Source organism: Mangifera indica, chromosome 1, assembly GCF_011075055.1.
Source record: "Mangifera indica cultivar Alphonso chromosome 1, CATAS_Mindica_2.1, whole genome shotgun sequence".
In the NCBI taxonomy this organism is placed as follows: domain Eukaryota; kingdom Viridiplantae; phylum Streptophyta; class Magnoliopsida; order Sapindales; family Anacardiaceae; genus Mangifera; species Mangifera indica.
Window position 1 is genome coordinate 17,864,679 of NC_058137.1, and position 21,317 is coordinate 17,885,995.

Genomic DNA, 21,317 nt, shown 5'->3' on the forward strand with positions numbered 1-21,317 from the left:
GCTAATTTAGTTATATATTAATTAAAAATTTTTTAAAAATAATTATTTAAATTTATTAATATACATTTTTTTTCTAAATTAATATAAATAATGATTATAAATTAAAAATCAATTTATTAAATTATATTTTATTTATATTTTTAAATAATATAAAATTATTTTTTATTATCAATTATCCTACGATTAATCCCAAAAACCCACAGGTTTGTCACATATACTTCTAGCGGGGCCACAGGGTGAGCAGCCTAAATTGTATATATGGACATTTAATAGTTGGATACATCCTCGGAATGTGTTTTCACTTTTTATTGACTTTTAATAATAAATACCGTAATCATAAGATGAGATATTAATTAAAATTGATAATAATTTTTTGTGTAAATTTTTTTAGGTAAATGGATAGTAGTTTTGTTTTTATAAATAATTTTAATTTTAATTTCAATAATACCCGCTTGACTAATTACGTTATTCTCGATTATTTATATTACTCTCAACTAATTACATTAAATTTGACATAATTTTTTTGAAAATTTGATAAGTTTTTATTCAAAATTCAGTAAGTCATATTTTAAAGATTCAAAACATATTTGAAAATTGATAAATTTTTGTTAAAATATAGATAAGGATGAAAAAATTAACATAAGCAAAGAAAATGGTGAGTGTAAACAGACGGTGCATAGAGTGTATAGAGTACATAAATGGTATGTAGGGTGAGTAACGAGTGCGTAGAGTACATAAAAAGTGCATAAAATGTGCATAAAGTACGTAAATTGCTAAAGGGTGTGTAAGAATTATATATTATATATAAATATAAAAAAAACCAAACAAAGGGTGCGTAAGAGTGTGCGCACCTTCGTATCTTACGCACCTCTATATATATACATAATTATTATTTATATATATTATATTAATATTATAATATTATATTATTTTTTAAATATAAGATAATATAATTTTAATATAATATTATAATATTTAATATAATATATATAAATAACAATTATATACATAAGGGCGTGCACCCTGACGCATCATTTTGTAATATATTATTATATTATATTTAATATAATATTAGATTTTAAAATATAATATAATATTTAATATAATATATATAAATAATAATTATATATATATATGTATATCCTCACACACCTTCCTGTTTGTTTTTTTTTTTATATTTATATATTATATATAATTCTTCTGTATCTTTTACTCACTTTATGTATCCTATGTATTCTACGCACTCTTTACGTAATTTATGTATCACTTGTTCGCATTCATTATTTTTCTTATTTAAACTAATTTTTTCATTTTTATCTGTATTTTAACAAAAAATTATCAATTTTTAAATATGTTTTGAATCCTTAAAATATGACTCACTGTATCTTCGAATCAAAATTTATCAGATCTTCGAAAAAAATTATATCCGATTCAACATAATTAGTCAAGAGTAACGTAATTAACTAAGAAGATATTATTAAAATTAAAATTAAAATTAAAATTATTTATATAAATAAAATTACTGTATATTTATCTAAAAAAATTTAGACAAAAAAATTATTATCGATTTTAATTAATATGCCCTTATGATATTATGATATATTTTTTACCAAAATTTTCAATGAATCCATATGGTCAAGCAAAAATTGTCCATTTTGTTCCTCTTGGCGCTAAAAAATGTCATCTCTTTCGACGGCCCATCACCGCCCTTTACGCTTTACCCCCCTTCTAATCCCTTGATCAAAAATCCTCCGACACTTCTCAAACGCCATTTTCCAAACTCACTTTCAATATCATAACTCCCGAATCTTCTAGAAACCATGGATCAACAACCTACCAAGTCGTCTCAGGCCACCGACCACAATAACAAGCCTGAACCACCGACCGAGGCCCCCCACCCGAAGCCCGATCCGAGTCAGAAACTCGCGGACACAGCCGAGACAGCCAATGGAGACAACAATAACAACTGGCAAAGTATCGAAATGGAATCTGAGTCTCAGAAAACTGATACTCAAGCTGAAACTCATAATAAGATTCATACGGAAAAGTGTACCAATCAGCCGGAACTGTCGCCTACGGTGTCCGTTTCAAAGAAATCGGTCCACTGGAGCCCCGACTTGGTGACCGAATCACGCGCTCCTAATACTGGTAATTACGATTATAACATGCCTGATCGTGACAGATCCAATCCTTATGTTACTCACAGCCCGGCCGCACCGTCCTCTTCATTTTCTTTTAAAGGTATGTACCCTGTATTGTATATGTGATATATGCATTTCGTACAATTATACTCATGTTTATTTCGATTGTTTGTTTCAGATGCGATGGTGAATGTGAAAGACGTGCTCGGGCGGTGGAGGAAGAGAGTTGGAGAAGCAACAAGAAAAGCTGAGGATCTAGCAGGAAACACGTGGCAGCACTGTGAGTATTATTTTTCATTATATTTTAGTTATTCAATTGTTTGTTGTTTGAATTGAATGTGAGAATAGAAATTGGTATTTCTTTCTCTAAGTTTTGTATACTGGGAATGATGTGCGATTGAAAATGTTTTGTAAATTAATTGAATCTGTTGTTGAGCTGAAACTAACCTGTTATTATGGTTTTATACAAATATAGGTAAGTTTATTATAATTCATCAATGAAACGAGTTTAGCTACTGAAGACCTGGATCTATTTTGAGGATTTGCTAATGATTAAATTATATAGGAGATTGATTCAAGGGAAAGCCAAGTAAATATAATTTTGCCTTACCGTGGGCTTAATGGATTGTGAAGGGTCTTAATGTTAAACATAGACCCCTCATTGGCAAGAAGAGGATTTTGGATCAGTAACTTAAAGTGCTTTACGAAGGTGGGGAAAAATCAATTTTGTGATTTAGGCGGAATTAGCATAAATTCAATAATGATTCCTGTCTTCCTGATGAGAACCAAGCTTTTTCATTTTGAATAATGGAAAGTCATTTGATTGGTCACAATATGTTCAATGTCATCTCCCTTCTTGATCTGTACATACATATCCATTGCACCTCTTTGACATTCTTACTTTTCTAAGATGCCAAAAGAGATTTTCTGTTGGTGAAAATCAGAGTTAGACATAATATACAAGCCTCACTATGATTTTATATGGTACTTTTCTCATACCATTTTTGTCGTAAGTACGTTTTACGCTAGTTATTATTCTTGTTTTCTTTTAATATCCTATCTAACATAGCTTTTTGTATGCAATAGCTAATTATATGTTTTAAGTGGATTTAATGTCAATACTAAGATCAGTTATGTTCGATCTACAATTGTTTCTCAATAATTATTGTGTTACAGTATGATTTGCCTTTGTCTAATCTTCTTGACTTGTATTCTTTCCCTCTGCTTTATGTTCCTAATTGCTTTGATGAAAAGTATTTATCTTGACAAGTTTTGAACTTGGTTGCACAACCAAACTATTTCAACCTGTTTGTTTCCCCTTTCACTTAGTTTTTGTGCCTCATACATAGAAGCAAAATTAAATTTGGATAAACATCTCATATAACTACTTGATTATGCAACTCTAGAGTTTCAATTGAAAATCATTTTGGAGTTTGGTGAGCTTTAAGTTATATGCAAATTCTCTTAGAAGTCAGTGATTAAGCAAGAAATCTACTCTTATAGGCAAGAAACAAGAAGAAATAATTGGAATAATCTTCTGGGACAATATATTGAAATTATACCTAAATGGAAAGAACTTAAAAAATGAAACTAGAACTTGTCTTTAGGTGACCTGCAAGAGAAGGGAAGTGGACAATTATGAAAACGGAAAGAGGGCAGTTATGAAAGCAATTATGAGCAAGAATAAGAGTGGAAAATATGGACAGTTAGGAAGGTAGTTATAGGTAAATATAAGAGAGATTTCAGAGGGAGGAGTTAAAGAAAAAAGGCAGAGAAAACATAGTGGTAGGGGGAGTTCTAGCCTCTCGAAAGCTAGATAAATTAGAGAGAGATTTTGGCCTCTCGAAAGCCAATAGAATTCTGTTTGGTTTATGTTTTTATTTTTGTAAACATTGTTGTTATTCAGTATAAAAATCTTATTTTTCGTTCTATTCTATGTGTTGTTTAGATTGGTTGTTTGAAAGTTAAGAGATTTTAGGGGTTTGGACATGTTCATGGACTCAAAATGTTATGAGCACAACAAAAATATAATATTTTAAAATTTTACTAAACAACATTCATCCATAAACAACCCAAGATTAGAATATTGCTATAATATGCATAATCTAAAAGCATATGATGTTTTAAAGACTTACGTTTAGAGGTTCCATCAATTTTGGGTGCAGATCCAACAAAGATATTGCTCTTTTATCCATGTAAGGATGACACTTAGATAATCCACGTTGGGCAACGATGAATTGGAAGGTAATGGGGAGCTTAGAACCTTAGTTAGAATGCCTAGGAAATGAGTGATAATACATAGTGAGTGTATATAATTTTTGCCAAAAAGCTCAAAAAGGTAGCATAAACGAGTGTTTATATACACACTGTTGAAATGTATCATGTAAATAAGGAATGTATTGTGTGAAATAGGAATACTTAGATGCTTAAATAGGTGTAGTTAGTAGTTTTTCTAAATTAATCAAATACACTTTCCTATATAATGTTGTATTTTTCTAGACTGAGATCTAGTATAATGGGAAAGTAAATGAGGTTACTAGAAATGTGATCGGAAACACTAGAATTGAGGACCCATGGCCTGAGAGGGGAAGATTGAGTAAGGCACACTGCTGGGTGTCTCGTGTGTGTAACAAAAACAATATTGGAGGAAGATTGCTTGGAGGCTTGATATTTGAGGTATTCTTCATAATCAGCACCTATGAGAGTCAAAGATGGTTGAGATTGATTTTCAAAGGAATCAGAGAGGTCTGTTTGAACAACATTGGCTACTCGAGGAGGATAGCCACACAGTTTATAGCTTTTTTCTTTGGTATGACCCTACTTGTGGCAATAATTACATAGTGGCTGATTTTCCTCGCCACCACGGTCTCCTTGTTGAGTCTGAGAGGCAAGAATAGATGATTTTAAACTAGAGGAACTTGTTACAACACTTGGAGAGGACACACAAAGCAATTGAGTAAAGACCTTATCAAGGGATAGTATAATTGCATTGGCCAGAATTTGATCTGGAGCTCTCAATAGCCAATGACACTTGGGAATTGGTTCCACTATCTCCTGGACACTCCATGGTTGGTTGCCGATGGATCTATACTAATAAGGTTGGTCCGGATGGTAAGGTTGATGACTTAGACTATAATGAAACCGTCTCTCCTATGGCTAAGATGTTGTCTGTTTGCCTATTTCTGTCTATGGCTACTATTAAGCAATGGCCGCTACATCAGTAGGACATAAAAAATGCTTTTCTTCATGGTGAACTGCAAGAGAAGATTTATATGGAGCAACCACTTGGCTTTGTTGCTCAGAGGGAGTTTGAATTGGTATGTAAACTTCGCCGTTCTTTGTATGGCCTGAAACAGTCTCCTTGTGCCTGGTTTGGACGTTTCAACACGTTGATTCTGGAGTTTGGCATGCGTTGGAGTGAGTCTAATCATTATGTGTTCTATAGACATATATTATAAGGACAATGCATCTATCTGATTGTTTATGTTGATGATATTGTTATAACAAGAAGTGATTAGGATGACATTGAACAATTAAAGCAACATTTGTTCAGACACTTTCAAACTAAGGATCTAGGACCGTTCAAGTATTTTCTTGGCATAGAAGTTGCATAATCTAAGCTTGGAATTGTTATTTCCCAAAAGAAGTATGCATTGGATATTTTGGAAGAAACAGAGATGTTAGACTACAAAACCGATAGACTCTCCCATGGACCCAAATACTAAGCTCTTAATTGGATAGGGGGAGCCCTTTGTAGATCCTGAAAGATATCGAAGATTGGTTGGTAAACTCAATTATCTCACCATTACACGACCTAACCTTTCATTGTCAGTTAGTGTTGTTAGTTAGTTTCTTCAGTCTCCATGTGATCATCATTGAGATGCAGTTGTTCGAATTCTATGGTATATCAAGGGAGCCTTAGGAAAAGGTCTACTTTATGAAAATAAAGGCTATACACAAGTTGTCGAGTATATAGATGCTAATTGGAAAGGTTCACCATCAGATAGACGATCTACTTATGGGTCTTGTGTACTTGTTGGTAGAAATCTTATATCATGGGAAAGGAAGAAACAAGATGTTATGGTCAAATTAGGTGTAGAAGCAAAATATTGTATTATGGTCTTAGTTACTTGTGAGCTTATCTGATTGAAGCAGTTGATTCAAAAGTTGAAGTTTGCGGATATATAACAAATGTCATTATTTTGTGATAATCAAGCTACACTTCACATTTCCTCTCATCCAGTTTTTCATGAAAAAATAAAACAAATAGAAATTGACTGTCATTTTGTTCATGAGAAGATTTTGTCTAGCACTATTACCATAAGTCATGTCAATTCAAACAACCAACTTGTTGACATCCTTACTAAATCTCTCCGAAGTCTTCGAATTAATTTTATTTGTAACAAGCTTGATGCATATGATTTATATGCTCTAGCTTGAGGGAGAGTGTTGAAATGTATCATGTAAATAAGGAATGTGTGGTGTAAAATAGGAATACTTAGATGTTTTTCCTAAGTTAGGTACATTTTCCTATATAATATTGTATTTTTCTTCAAATCAATACACTGAAAATTCTCCAACCATCTCTTTTCATACACGCGGTGAAACAATTATTCTAAAGAGTGGATTGATTGTTCCATCCATCATATAGTTGTTTGAGATTTAATAGTTATTTGAATATAAAATATAATTCAATATTCAAATAAGAACAAGTAATGAATGACTTTGTTTAATGTGAAACAACTGTTTCACAAACAAGATCGCTTGTTCATTTGACTTGTTATCTTAAATGGTCAACATTGGCATGCATCACCCTAGCCCTTTTATATTTGGGTTATGACAATTTGGCCCCTAAAGTAAGATAACATCTTACATTGGTACAACAATCTTATAGAGCTAAAAACCACCATCCTATAATCCATATGTGATTCACTCTACGCAACCTAAAGCTCTTACACCTTATGATCAACCACTATTGTAACTCATAGGCTTTTCATCATATTGGTAGTGAGCTAATTCTTGTTGAATTTATAATCTATCAGTCATTTGCACATAGACCATGATTGATCTCTAATAAAACATCATATCCACTCAAATGACAAAGTGTCAAGGATAGACAAGAATACAACTACTATGCAATCCGATTATTTTATCAACCGATATCTCATCGAGCTTATGAATAAAAGTAGTGTCTACTTCAAATTATCCTTAATTTGTATAATGGATTTCTATAGCAACTACTGGTTAACATTAGATTGAGTAACAATCCATTATGGTCACTTGTTTAATTGGTTGTTGACAACCATTTGTAGATCCAATAGTGATATCTTCTCTTGTACCCAAGAGTAATGAATCGTTTATAGATCTATTATGGTTGTCATACATTTTTTAATATAACCAATCACCACCAATCTAATAATATTTTCTTAAGGATCACATTGGGTTGGTATTGAATTATATCTAGATCCATATACAAAACTATTCGATTATCTGAAGTCAATGATCATATGTATTATTGTTTGTTTAGAGGATATGTTCTATAGAAAACGAGGTTACTATTTATATAAAATCCTCTTAGTAAGTCAATTTAGTGAACATGTCTGTTCGACATGTATCCATGTGTTACACCAAACTGTCAGTAAACAATTTCGAAACATGAGAACTATCACTACCTTTCAATAAGACCATTAAACATTATGATAATCCTAACCGTATTATCTGTGTCTTAAATCAAAATAATATTGAGACTACAAATGTTTTTAAAATGACCATCATATGTACAAATAGAGTTCTCACGATCAATTAATCCCTTTGTCACGGTTCTACCATCCTAAAGAAATTAATTTTTTATTATAAATGTAAAACACTTATTGATAATTGCTATTTATTGTTATAAACATGATACATAATATATAGATACACCGACTAGACGTTTGGCTATAGAGCAGGAGGTTCTTTGCAAATTGGTATCAAAGCAACGATTTGGTTATGGTAAAATCCTAAATGGAGGGAAGAGTTAAAGGAGTGGAAAATGAGTTGGGAGACAATGAAGAGTAGAATGGATGTGATGAATGGAAGACTAACCAATTTAGAAGAAGGGATAGAGACAATGAAGGATTAAACGAGAGAGCTAAGGGAGACGATGGTAAACTGATAGGTGTAGAGAGGTGACGATAGAGGGAAAACACATTTGGAACAGTAGCAAATGTTGATGGAATCATCATTGTGTAGGAGGCAACGTCGCCTCCTTCGATGAGATGAGATCATGCAATTAGAGAAGAAAAGGTGGTTGGTGAAAGAATAATGGCTGGGGAAGTGATGATTGACAATAACATAAGGGGTAGTTGGCAAGACATATCTCCTTGGTGGTTAGAATTATTGTTATATATTTGAGTGGATTCGATAGGTTGGATGCAGAACAATACTTTATGGTGAACAAGATTTTTGATTTGAAGAACTTGATGTCGATGACTTTGTGCATGGATAAAATGACTTTAAATTGGATGTGGTGGAGAGAAGCCTAATTTTCGATTGTCGGTTGGGAAGATTTGAAAAGGGAGTTGTTGCAATGTTTTTAACTATCACAGCAACAAACCCCATAAGGAATTGATATTGCTCCAGTATGCATACACGGTGGCAAATTATATATGCCTATTCAAACTCTTGTTGGCCCTGTTAAGGGGCATTTCCAACGAGGTTTTGTTGGGAACATTTTCAAATGGGTTAAAAGAAGACATCAAAGCTCAAATGAGGCTATATAGATTGAGAACATTGGAAGACACCATGGAGTAGGCTAAAAATATAGAAGAAAAAATTTATCACACAAGTTGAAAACCTAATCGGTTCAACCCAAAATCTTACAATACAAATGCAATCCACCATCCAACCTCGACCCATTTCATATCCTTCTTTTATTACATAAACTCAAAAAGCTCTTACCCAAACCAAAATATTTATCACACAAGTCCAAACTCATTTTACCCAAATCCAAGCTCCATTATTCACTCAAACCATAACTAAGCCTAATCCAATGGTTTCAACCCACCATAAACACTCCCACACCAATTGAACTTGCTAAACCACCGTTTCAAAAATAAAGTGGGTCAGTTTTAAATGCTAGGAAAGAAGACCCTTTGAAGAGGTTGTCAGAACTAGGGCTGGACTCGAACAGAGCCCGAGCTCGGCTTGAACGAGCCAACCCTATAAAAGCTCGATCAAGCTCGAGTTCGAGCTATTCGTCAAATTTTTTAATTAAAAATTTTAATACAAAATGATGTCGTTTTGACCAATATATATTAAAACGACGTCGTTTTAATAACAAAATAGTTAAAAATTTAAGCTTGAAACTAGTCAAGCCGAGTTCAAGCTTGGCTTTCACGAGCTTGAACTCAAGCTCTGCTATATATAAACCAAGTCGAGCTCGAGCTCGGCTCAGCTCGAATCCAGTCCTAATCAGAACATTGAAATATGATTGAAATTGGAAAAGGGATTTTGTTTCTAGTGTGAAGTGAAATATGGTCCTACTCATTGCTGTAAATTTCAACATTTGAAAGTGATGCTTATGAGTGAGTATGACAAGATGGATGTCATAGGGAATGAGGACAATGAAATTTTAAAAAGGGAAGATCCTTTCTCACCTCTACGTTGAGGATAAAGTGATCTCAAAAGGATGTGTGATACAGACCTGAAGAGTGAGAAGTTTCCAATCCAGCAGAGCAATGCTACACAAGAAACAGTTCCAGTTGGCAACAGTCTCAGAATAGTGACACCACACACAATGTAATGGAGATAGTAATCAATGAAACAGTGAAATACAAATCACTTAATGTAACAGAACAACCAAATATGTATTACTTTCATTCAATAGAATTTGATTACAAAAATGGAAGAGTACATATGCATTACAATAAGATTTCATTACAAAAATGGAAGAGTTCCTGTGCATTACAATATAGATTTCCAGAATTTACATTAAGTAGAGACTGTTCACCCAAAAGAACAACTTTCCACAATAACCTTACCAACTCAACTGCCCATTCCACACAGCTATTCGAGAGGCTGTACTCTCCCTTCCTATCCACCTTTCACTAAAAAACTCCTTCATGCTTCCCTCCTCCAAGTCTATATTTGCTCTCCCACTTCTTTGCCTCTTGTCTGCCACTCATGGTCTACCACCTCATCATTTAAATTCCCCAGGATCAAATAATTTCTGCTGCTCTGATTTGAAAGACTCTCACGACCTGCTAGGTTATCTTCTGCTGCTACTTACCACTCTTCCTCTTCGGCCTTCTTTTTGACATACACCTTTACCCTAACATTGCCCCTCCCATCAAGAGACACCTTGCCCTTAAGGTGCAATTTAGGGAAATGGTGTTTGAGATTATTATATAACTCCCATGAATTTTCACAGTTTGGCAATCCTCACCATTTCGTTAGTAAGTCCAAATCACCCTACTCGGAATATCTATAATTCAATACTGTTTCTGGTTGAACATGCAGCTCCAATTCTTCACTAAGACAATCTGGTAATGGCTAAGAAATAAGATAGAACTAAGGTGCTTCTTCAGCTGAGAGATGTGAAAAACAGGGTGTATTTTTGTACCCTTAGGCAATTTCAGTTTATAGGCCACGGTGCCTATTTTTTGAACCACCTCGAATGGTCCATAAAAGCGAGGGTTGAGCTTCTCATTGGGGCAAGAAGCCAACGAACGAAACTGATATGGCTGTAGCTTAAGGAAAACCCATTCGCCAACTTGAAATTCGATGTCCCTCCGATGTTTGTTGGCTGCCTTCCTCATTCTTTCTTGAGCCATGTGTAAGTTGGTTTTTAATTCATCCAAAATTAGATTCCTCTCCTTGATCATGACATTCACTGCTTCCATCCTTGATTCCTCTTCTACTCATCTTAGAAGAGGATGATCTCTTCCATAGACTGCCTTAAAGGGAGTCATACCGATGGAGCTGTGAAAGGACGTATTGTACCAATATTTAGCCCATTCTAGCCATTTAGGCCAATTTTTGGGTTGCCTCGAAGAGAAGCAACGAAGATACGTCTCTAAACAGTGGTTTACGACCTCAGTTTGGCCATCCGTTTAAGGATGGTAGGTCGTGCTATATTTTAAAATGGTTTCGACAGTTTTAAAAATTTTTGTCTGAAAGTTACTCAGAAAAATGCGATCTCGGTCTGAAACGATTGTCCTTGGAAATCCATGGAGGCGAACCACCTCCTGTATAAACACCTTTGCTACATCCTTGGCATTATAAGGGTGTCGTAGGGCGATAAAATGCCCCGTATTTCGTTAGTCTATCTACAATCACCATAATTACACTTATCCCTTTAACCTTCGGAAGGCCCTCGATAAAATCTATGGACAAGTCTTCCCACGTGTCTGCTAGAATTGGTAATGGTTGCAGTAAACCTGCCAGCTCGTATTTCATCCTTTGACAAACATCGCATTTGGCCACAAAATCCTTGACATCCTTCTGCATACCTTCCGAATATAGAACTGAACTGAGCCTTTTATAAGTTTTAAAAAACCAGCATGGCCTCCATAAGATAAGGAGTGAAATTTAGTGATGAAGGAAGGGATAAACTTGGAATGTTTTGGCACCACTAGCCTACCTTTATGCAACAACTTTCCTCCTCTCAAAGAGTAGCCAATGTGGGAGGTAGGATTAGACAACAAATCATGAATAATACCTTGGAGTTTTTCGTCTTTTTCTACTTCATGTTGCAAGCTGTTGGCTCCCTCCATTTGAACCACTGTCACTGTTGCAATTTCTGAAGCAAACTTTGGGTTCCCGACAAGGCATCAACAGCCTTGTTCTCGCATCCAGGATGATATATGATTTCAAAATCACATCCTAACATTTTTACTAGCCATTTTTACTGCTTATGACCTGTGAACTTTAAGCTCTTTTGGTCTGTTTGAATCTTGAAATGCCTCCCGAGAAGGTAATGGCACCATTTCTGGAAGGCCAAGACTATTGCCATTAATTATCTCTCATACACCGATTTGCCACGATTTCTTAACAAAAGGGCTTTGCTTAAGTATGCGATAAGTTAGCCTTCTTGTACGGGGACAACTCCTAATCCTGCTCCGGATGCATCCATCTCGATTATAAATTGTTTGGAAAAATCTGGAGTGGCCAAAACAGGGGTTGTAATCATTGCGACCTTGAGTGCTTCGAATGCTCGTTGTGCTTTGGGTCCCCAATGGAAGGCGTTTTTCTTCAATAAATTTGTTAAAGGTTCGGCAATTTGTTCGTAACCCTTTACGAACTTGCGATAATAACCTGTTAATCCTAGAAAGCCTCTCAAATCTCTTAGGTCACATGGAACAGGCCATAACCCCATATCTTTTATTTTTCTTGGATCAGCTTCAACCCCCTCTTTGGAAATGATATGCCCCAAGTATTCTATCCGACTCTGCCCAAACAAATATTTTTTTCTGCTTATCACCGGCCCGTGATCCTGCAGTAGCTGTAAAATAATCCTTAAATGCTTTAAATGCTCTTGTAAACTCTTGTTGTAAACCAATATGTTGTCAAAGAAAACGAGGACAAATCTCTATAGGTGGGGTTTGAAAATCTCATTCATTAAGCTTTGGAAGGTGGTTAGGGCATTTGTTAGCCCGAACGACATGACCATAAATTCATAGTGCCTTTCGTGAGTTTGCAAGGCCGTTTTTGTCAACGTCTTCGTCTCGAACTCTTATTTGGTGATATCTCGACCTTAAGTCCAACTTCTTGAACACCTTAGCCCCTCTTAACTCGTCCAATAATTCATCAATGGTGGGAATTGAAAACTTGTCTAGAATGGTTAGGTGATTGAGTGCTCGGTAGTTGACGCAGAAGAACCATCCCTCATCTTTTTTTGGGACAAAAATCACAGGGCTAGAGATGGGACTCACACTCGGTCGTATAACTCTTGTAGCTAGCATTTCCTTCAGTATTTTTTCAATCTCATTCTTTTGGTAATATGGGTAGCGATAGGGTTGCAGATTCGGAGGTTGGGAGCCAGGCAACAATCGGATAGCATGGTCGTGGCTCCTATGCGATGGAAGCCCTTAAGGTTCCTTAAAAAGAGCTCTGAATTCCCACAAAATTTTGATAATCTTTGGACTTTCAGCAAGTTCCATGGCGCCTTCATGTTCAGTCATTGTAGCCAACTCAACCCAAAATCCATGACCTCCGTCGCTCATCAGTTTACATACAATCCTTAAGAGAAGTTTCCAATTTAACAAGAGAAGAATTCTCCATTAGTTCCATCCTTCTACCCTCCCATCAAAATTTCATGTGAAGATTATTCCAATTAATTTTGACCTTCCCCAATTTCTTCGATCATTCCACCCCCAAAATAACATCTACCCCTCCTAACGGGAAAGGAAAAAAATTCAGTTGCATTGAAAGCCCTGGCAGTAGCAGCTTCACTCCTTCACAATGCCCTACTCTCTGTATCTTTCTGTCATCACCCAATACCACAAAATATTTCACCGTTTGGACCATTAGACCCAACTTTTGCACCAATGTCTCAGAAAGAAAATTATGAGTGGCTCTACTATCCACCAAAATCACTACCTCTCTGTCATTGATTTTCCCTAATAATTTCATGGTTTGGGGCGAATCAATCCCTACCACCGAGCTATTATTCAAGTTAGCTTCTTTTTTTGGCATTTCCTCTGAAGGTTTGCCCTCTATCGCCTCTCCCATGTCGCCTTCTCCTTCTTCTCCAGCTATCATAACTCTTAATTGGCAGAATCGACAGTGATGGCCCGAAGCAAATTTTTCATCACAGCAAAAGCAAAGTCCCTTCTCTACCTTAGATTTAAATTCTTCATCTGAGAGTCGTCAGAAATTGCTTGACTGAGGGAAAGAAGAAGACGCTCCAGTTGAACGCAAATAGGTGCTTGCATGTGTTGAAGACGGGTTTGTTTTGTTATAAAAGGACGGGCGGGTTTCATTTAGGGAACGGGTTGGGCCAATAGGTGGATTTGGAGTAAGGCTGATTGGGTCCTTGGTGTTGGGCTGGGGGCAAAAATTGGCTAGGGTTGGGGTTAAGTTGATGGAAGCACTGGGCCTGGAGTTTGAGATTGGTAGGTATGGGCTAGGTGAATTTGAGATCAGGCCGAATTGTGAGGTGTACGTGGGTTAGGTCATCTGTGCTTGGTTTCTGTGACTACTTGTTCCTGGACGAAGCACATATTTCTTATCAATGATTTGATTCTTTTTCTCCATTTGCCATGCCTAAGTCATCATCTCTATCAACGTTCGAAGATGAAACATCTTCACTTCCGATTGAATTTCCTCTAGAAGGCCATTCATAAAGATAACTTTCATGGTGTCTTCTGTGAGATTGTCGATGGTTACAGAAAGAAAGTAATTTGAATTTGCTACGGTACTCTTGTATCGATCCTGTTTGTCGTAGAGCAAAAAGCTCTTCTTCTGTCGTGCGCTCGTTAAGAGGTGGAAAGCGTTCGAACACTTCTTGCTTAAACGCCTCCCAACCTGTAAACAGGTGATGCTTTTCATGCCATTGTAGCCAGTGTAAAGCATCCCCTTCCATACTAATTCCAGTCGCTGTCAACTTTTCTCGCTCTGATAATCCATTGATCTGGAAGTAGCATTCAACCTTGGATATCCAATCTAGTGCTTCCTCACCGCTGAAAAGCGACAACTCTAACCGCTTGTATTGGAGATCCCTTCTGTTACCTCCCCTATCACTCTTTCTTCTCTTTCTAACTCATTAATTTCCCCTTCCCTAGTGTTCACTTCTTTAGTCTTTTCAGGAGATGGCACCGTTGATTCTCTTGGTAGAGAAGCGCTCGTCGAAGCTGGGTTGGTTCTCATCGGTGCCTTCCCTTTATCGTGACTTTCTCGTGAGATAGTTGCTTCCCTTATCTCCTTTAAGAATTCCTTGATGGTTTCCATATTGGATTCCATCTTTTCCATCCTGACATTACTGTCTCTCAACTTTGATCGAATGGCCTCCATCTCTTCCTTTACCAAGGTTAACTCCGACTCAATCCCTTTTACTTTGGACTCCATCCGAGTTATGCTCTGATACCAATATGATATAGACCTGAAGAGTGAGAAGTTTCCAATCCAGCAGAGTGGTGCTACCCAGGAAACAGTTCCAGTCGGCAACAATCTCAGAATAGCAGCACCACACACAATGTAATGGAGATAGTAATCAATGAAACAGTGAAATACAAATCACTCAATGTAACAGAACAACCAAATATGTATTACTTTCATTCAATAGAATTTGATTACAAAAATGGAAGAGTACATGTGCATTACAATAAGATTTCATTACAAAAATGGAAGAGTTCCTGTGCATTACAATATAGATTTCCAAAATTTACATTAAGCAGAGACTGTTCACCCAAAAGAACAACTTTCCACAATAACCTTACCAACTCAGCTGCCTATTCCACACAGCTATTCGAGAGGCTGTACTCTCCCTTCCTATCCACCTTTAACCAAAAACCTCCTTCATGCTTCCCTCCTCCAAGTCTATATCTACTCTCCCGCTTCTTTGCCTCTTGTCTGCCATTCATGGTCTATCACCTCATCATTTAAATTCCCAAAGATCAAATAATTCCTACTGCTCTGATTTGAAAGACTCTCACGACCTGTTGGGTTATCTTTTGCCTTTCTCACTTGGCTGCTACTTACCACTCTTCCTCTTTTGGCCTTCTTTTTGACATAAACCTTCACCCTAACAATGTGTAATTTTAAAAATTTCATATTTAGGTACCCCGCATGAGAAGGGAAGTGGAAAGTTATGAAAGGAGATTATGAAATGGGGGAGTGGATAGTTATGAAGGAATTTTATGGGAAAAAATAAGAGTGGGAAACATGGACAATTATGAAGGCAATTATGGGCAAGTGTAAGAAAGGGATTTCAAAATGAAGGAGGCAAGGTAAAAAGAGAGAGAAAACATAGTGGTAGAGAGAGTACTAACCTCTTGAAAGCTAGACAAATTAAGAAGAGATATGGCCTCGAAAGCTAGTCGAATTATGTTTGGTTTCCCTTTTTGGTCTTTGTAAACAATTCTGTTATTCAATATAAAAATCCTATTTTTTGTTTCATTCTATTTGTATTGTCTAGATTGATTGTTTGAGAGTTAAGAGGTTTCGAGATTCCTAAAAAGCTCCTAATTGAGGAGTTAAAGACCTCCCATTTGTCTATTGTTGGCTCTCCTACTACTTGACTGCGGGACTTTCGGACACTCTTGCATAAGGAGGTACATCACATGGTTACCAATTTTTCTAAGCTTCAACTCTCTCTTTTCGTTCTTTTACCAATCATTACATAACTTTTCTCTTCCTATATGGATGATGATGTTATGTTAAACTGTTCTTTTCCTTCATCAATCTTCATGATCGTACATGGAGTTTATATCTCTGAAAGACTTATCTTTTGAAGTTCCACTAATGTCATTGCTATGTTAATTGTGGTCAAAATGTTCCTTTGCAACTCTGGGAAGTCCAAGGTTGTTTTTTGTCCATTTTGTTGATTGGATATAATCCCTACTTGTGTTGTGTATTTACATCATGATTCCAAGCCTAAGTCAAGTTCCCTATGTTGAGCTTTTAAACTAACCAATGTATCCAATTCCCTTGCTTAGAAATCTAAGTTATCTTGATGTTGTGCCTCCATGGTAGAATTAACAATATTGAGCTCACATACCATGTTATGCACTACACTCTTAAGATCTTCCCGGAGTTGTTACAGTTAGTTTAGTCTGTCCTCGAGCTGATTTACCAAGTTATGCACTGTATCCTTAAGCTCCTCCATATGTTGGTACAACTAACTAGTATCTCCAGAGTGTCATCATGATTAGTTCCACACTGACCTCCTTGCCTCTATGGTACTTACAATGTCATTGGAGCTGTCCTAGCCATTAAGTCGTCTTTCTCAAATTAGGAGCAACTTCATGTCCCTGCTGCTCTTACTGACAACATGCATTTTTGTCAATTCAATCCTGCAAATAACGTCCTCTATAGACCTTGGTCACTGTCAATTTCACAATTGTATCTTTGCCATTGTGTCTACCTGCAAATGTTCTCAATCCAGAATAGGATCTCCTTTGTGTTCCATTTGAGGATTTTCTTATTTATACTGTGCAACCTTAACTAGTAAAGCTCTTCAACTTTTAGCCTTGCTTCACCTCAAAAAAGAGGTTTAGATAAGATACAGGAAGACTGGAGACAATGAATTGTGACATTTAATCAAAAATTGTATCATTAGCTTGAGAGCTTCAGTGTGTGTGCTCGATTATTTCTTTTATTTTATGCTCTCAATCATTAGATCCTTGTACTCTAATGGAGATTCTCCTATTTATAAATGCTTCCACCCTCTCAATTTATGGCTAATATTAACAACTTTCTCTACATGTACTTCTTTGCATCATATGATTATTATTCTACTTTTAGAGTGCTCTTAAACTCCTAAAATATTTAAAAAAGAAAAATTATCTTACTCTACAGTATGTTAAGACTATGTACGAAATTTTGGACTATAAGAATTCTTTAAGTGCTCTTGAGACTTGCTGAATGTTCTCCTATTCTTTTGAGACTTCTGCATACTTCCAGAATTTCCCAGAGAATTCCTGAAGTTCCTTTAGTTACTAGGTTGTTCTGGAATCTTCTATAGTTTTGCATGAAGTTCAGAATCTTTGAGGACTTTCTGCAACATTTCACAAGGATTTTAGCACATTCTTGAAACAAATAGCATATCCGAAATACTTTGAATTCTTCTTGAAAACCCTCTGTTTTTTCAGGGAAATGCACTGAGACACTGGGCACATTGCAATGCATGCGTAAGCATAATCACCTTCACTATTTGGTTATATCTTTTATTTTTGTAGTTTGTTAAATTGGAGAAAAGAAGAGAAACAAAAAAAGAGCAAAGAGGTGGAAGTGGAATGGATGGAGATGAGAAACCAAGTGAAGATGGGAATCGTTTCATAGGATGAAGGGGCAATATGCCATCAACACTTCTCTTAATCCAGCCTACCAAAAAACTTCAAAAAAGAAACCCATTTATATCCTATCCCACGGTATAGCCCTAATGTAAAAATTTCTCCAAACTCTCTGATCTTTTTTTTTTCGCTTTCTTCTATGGCAATGACTTAATCGATCTGTTTTTTGTATTAGATTTTGATTATTCTTAGTTATTTTACATTTGTAAAATCACTTATGTGACCCCTTTGTGCATTAAATTAGTGAAAACTGCCCCAAGTTTTGCTGATGCTGCAATGGGAAGACTAGCACAGGGAACAAAGGTTCTGGCAGAAGGTGGTCATGAGAACATCTTTAGACAAACTTTTGAGACCGTTCCTGAGGAGAAACTTCAAAATTCATATGCTTGTTACTTATCCACATCAGCTGGTCCAGTGATGGGAATCTTATATGGATCTACGGCCAAGCTTGCATTCGGCAGTGACAATCCGCTTTCTTATAAATCTGGTAGTCAAATAGAATGGAGCTATTATAAGGTATTTTGCTGTGCTTCTAAATACACTATTATTATAATTGTTATTAATATAATTAGTATTCCTTTGAAAAGAGAATGTTAGTTTGGAGATCCTCTGTTTATCTCCAGTCCATTAGATTATGATTGGGTGATATGTGAGTAGTATTTATTTATAATCATAGACTGTTATTTGTGGATAAACATTTCTTGAGAGGGTACACTTGAGATTTTAATTTAATGTTACTGTGAGCCCCTGGCAGCCTAATTAAGGGTGATTTTCCATCTTTTTCATTGTAGAAGTACACAGTATGGATGTAAGTAGAGTTATATTTCTTCGTCCACTGTGGAACTTATGAAGTTGCTTGATTATTTGCGAATTCATTTTAATCAGTATAAGAGATCATGTACTCTGTTCTTTGTATAGTCTGTGTTGCTTCCCACCTTTTTCCTATCTGATTTCAAAGGCTGCTATGTTATTGTGATAACATCTTTGTGATTACATGCTTCTGGTCTGTAAATGTGTATGACTAACCAAAGCAGATTCTGCTTTTTATCATTTAAATGAAACGACTAGGTGGACTAGGCACTCTTGGTAACCTGAAAGTGATTCCTTTGGAGGGGTGTGTCTGTTTCCTCAGAGTCTTTTGGAAGGTCTCTTTTGGGTTGGTTGATATTTGTTTTACCATCATCAATTTTGGGCAGTAAATATTTATATATTTATTTTTTGTGAATATTTGTTGTGATTATGCTATATTAGCCTTTCCATCCTAGACCTAATTGAATTTTAGCGATAGATGAATCATTTGAGTGGCTAAAATCAGGTGGTAATCTTTTTACTTTAATTCTAATCAATAATAATCCTGATCAACCTTAATTAATATTTCATTATCCTAATAATCAATAATATCCTTATTATTATTCTAATCCTAACATCATCCTAAAAATCAATAGTATCTTAATTAATTATTATCCTAATCCTAACATAATCTTTTCACTTTAATTTGAGCAATGGAGGAATCGTTGCTTTTGGCTTGATATCAGATGGTAATATTTCATTTTTTTTTTTTCCCTGGATTTGTTTAGTAAGAATATGTGTGGTGTTTATGAGATCAGTTTCCCTTTCAGTTGGCGTGGATTCAATCCAAGGTGTAAGATAGGGACTCACTGTTGTCTGATCTCTGGAATGGATCTTTTTCATTTATTCTGAAAGTCCTGCATGATTCTTTTGTTAGAGGCTATTGTAATTTACACATACTTTGCAAGTTTGTCAAAACTCTTACCCCGAGAAGGAAAAAAAAAAAAAGAAACGGAAAGATTTTGAACAACAAAAAGAGAGACAATAATTTTGTAATAACATTAGTTTTAGTCTGGTATGCTCTACGTCAAGTTCAATTTTCGCTTTTTTCCCAATTAGAAAATTCCCTTGCCCCTTCACCTCAGTAAAGAACAACATTTGTACTTAAATCTTCTGTAACTTAAATCAATTTATGTTTTATGCATTCAGCATTGGCCTATAGCAGATTTCTGTTCCTTATTTTGTCAGTGAGAAGAGAGGGAACAGTGGGGAAATAATGGAGGGGAAACAGATTTTTCATATTTGCCCCAGCTATTTTGAACTCTGAAGTTATTAGCACATGGTTATTCATTAGTTTATTTTTGTTAATATCTTTTAGCCAAAGCTTATTACAGATTTATATCACATTTTTTTTTTTTTAAAACTTGTTTATTGATATGGACTGTTGTCATTTGTTCTTTCTTTTATCATTCATGACTTTCTGTTATAACCATTGACACCTTTTACATACTTAAAATAGGTAGTTATTCCATTACACCAGCTTAAAGCAGTCAATCCTTCAGCAAGCAGAAACAATCCTGCTGAGAAATATATACAGGTTATTTCTGTTGATGATCATGAGTTCTGGTTCATGGGCTTTTTAAATTACAATGGTGCTGTGGAGTTCCTGCAGGGAATCTTGCAGACCCGTAACATGGAGACTGTTTGACACTTGAGACGGCTCAAGTTTTTACTCTAATGTAAGATGTTATTTATTTATGCAACCACCAAGTAGTGCAGCTTGTCTCTGGAAATGGCACTAGGTATTGTCGAGATAATGTCTGGAATATTTTTCAGTTATATTAGTCAATATGGTTGTAATTTATGCGTTCAACTTTTGTCAGGGAGCTTTATATTGTATTGAATCATATACATATTTAGTGAAATTTTCATTTGTTTCTCCATTGGGTAAACACAATTTTTTTGTCATTTTCTATGGTTGGTAATTTAGTATCTACATAACGACTAACATATACGGAATTACAAACATTATAAGCATATTAGTTTTTATCTTAATGTGATTTTAGGTTGAATTGGTTGGAATTGTTAGTGAACATCAAAGATTGTTCCTGCCTGTCGATGTGATAGAAAACTGGACTGAATTGTGGCACAGCACTTATCATCAAACCTGTCATGCTAGAGCTTTCTGTTATTCATGAGTGTTGAATGTGGCACATTCAATGAATGATAGCTGCAATTGTTATCAATATTTAGTTTGTAAAACTGAAAAAGAATAAATTTGATTTACATTTAAATAAGCCCTACAAATGCTTCTGAGATTCGAGTCTTTTATTTGTACTGTCAAAACACTCCGCTAATAAAATAATAATAAAACTTATTCAGTATGCTCTCTTTC

At 35.5% G+C, this 21,317-nt stretch overlaps 1 protein-coding gene across 2 annotated transcripts; it reads left to right on the forward strand.

The window, feature by feature from the left end:
• Window positions 1-1,628: 1,628 nt before the first annotated feature.
• On the forward strand, window positions 1,629-20,861 carry LOC123219993 (GLABRA2 expression modulator-like). 2 transcript variants are annotated; one of them, XM_044641982.1, is made up of 5 exons: window positions 1,629-2,241; window positions 2,320-2,421; window positions 17,933-17,971; window positions 18,378-18,649; window positions 20,442-20,861. In XM_044641982.1, the coding sequence occupies exons 1-5, from the start codon at window positions 1,821-1,823 to the stop codon at window positions 20,628-20,630; spliced, it is 1,023 nt and encodes a 340-aa protein (XP_044497917.1). In that variant the 5' UTR covers window positions 1,629-1,820; the 3' UTR covers window positions 20,631-20,861. The 2 variants fall into 2 exon arrangements, with proteins under 2 accessions (XP_044497917.1, XP_044497922.1); XM_044641987.1 differs by lacking the exon at window positions 17,933-17,971 and having other exon boundaries at window positions 1,632-2,241.
• The last annotated feature ends 456 nt before the right edge of the window (window positions 20,862-21,317 follow it).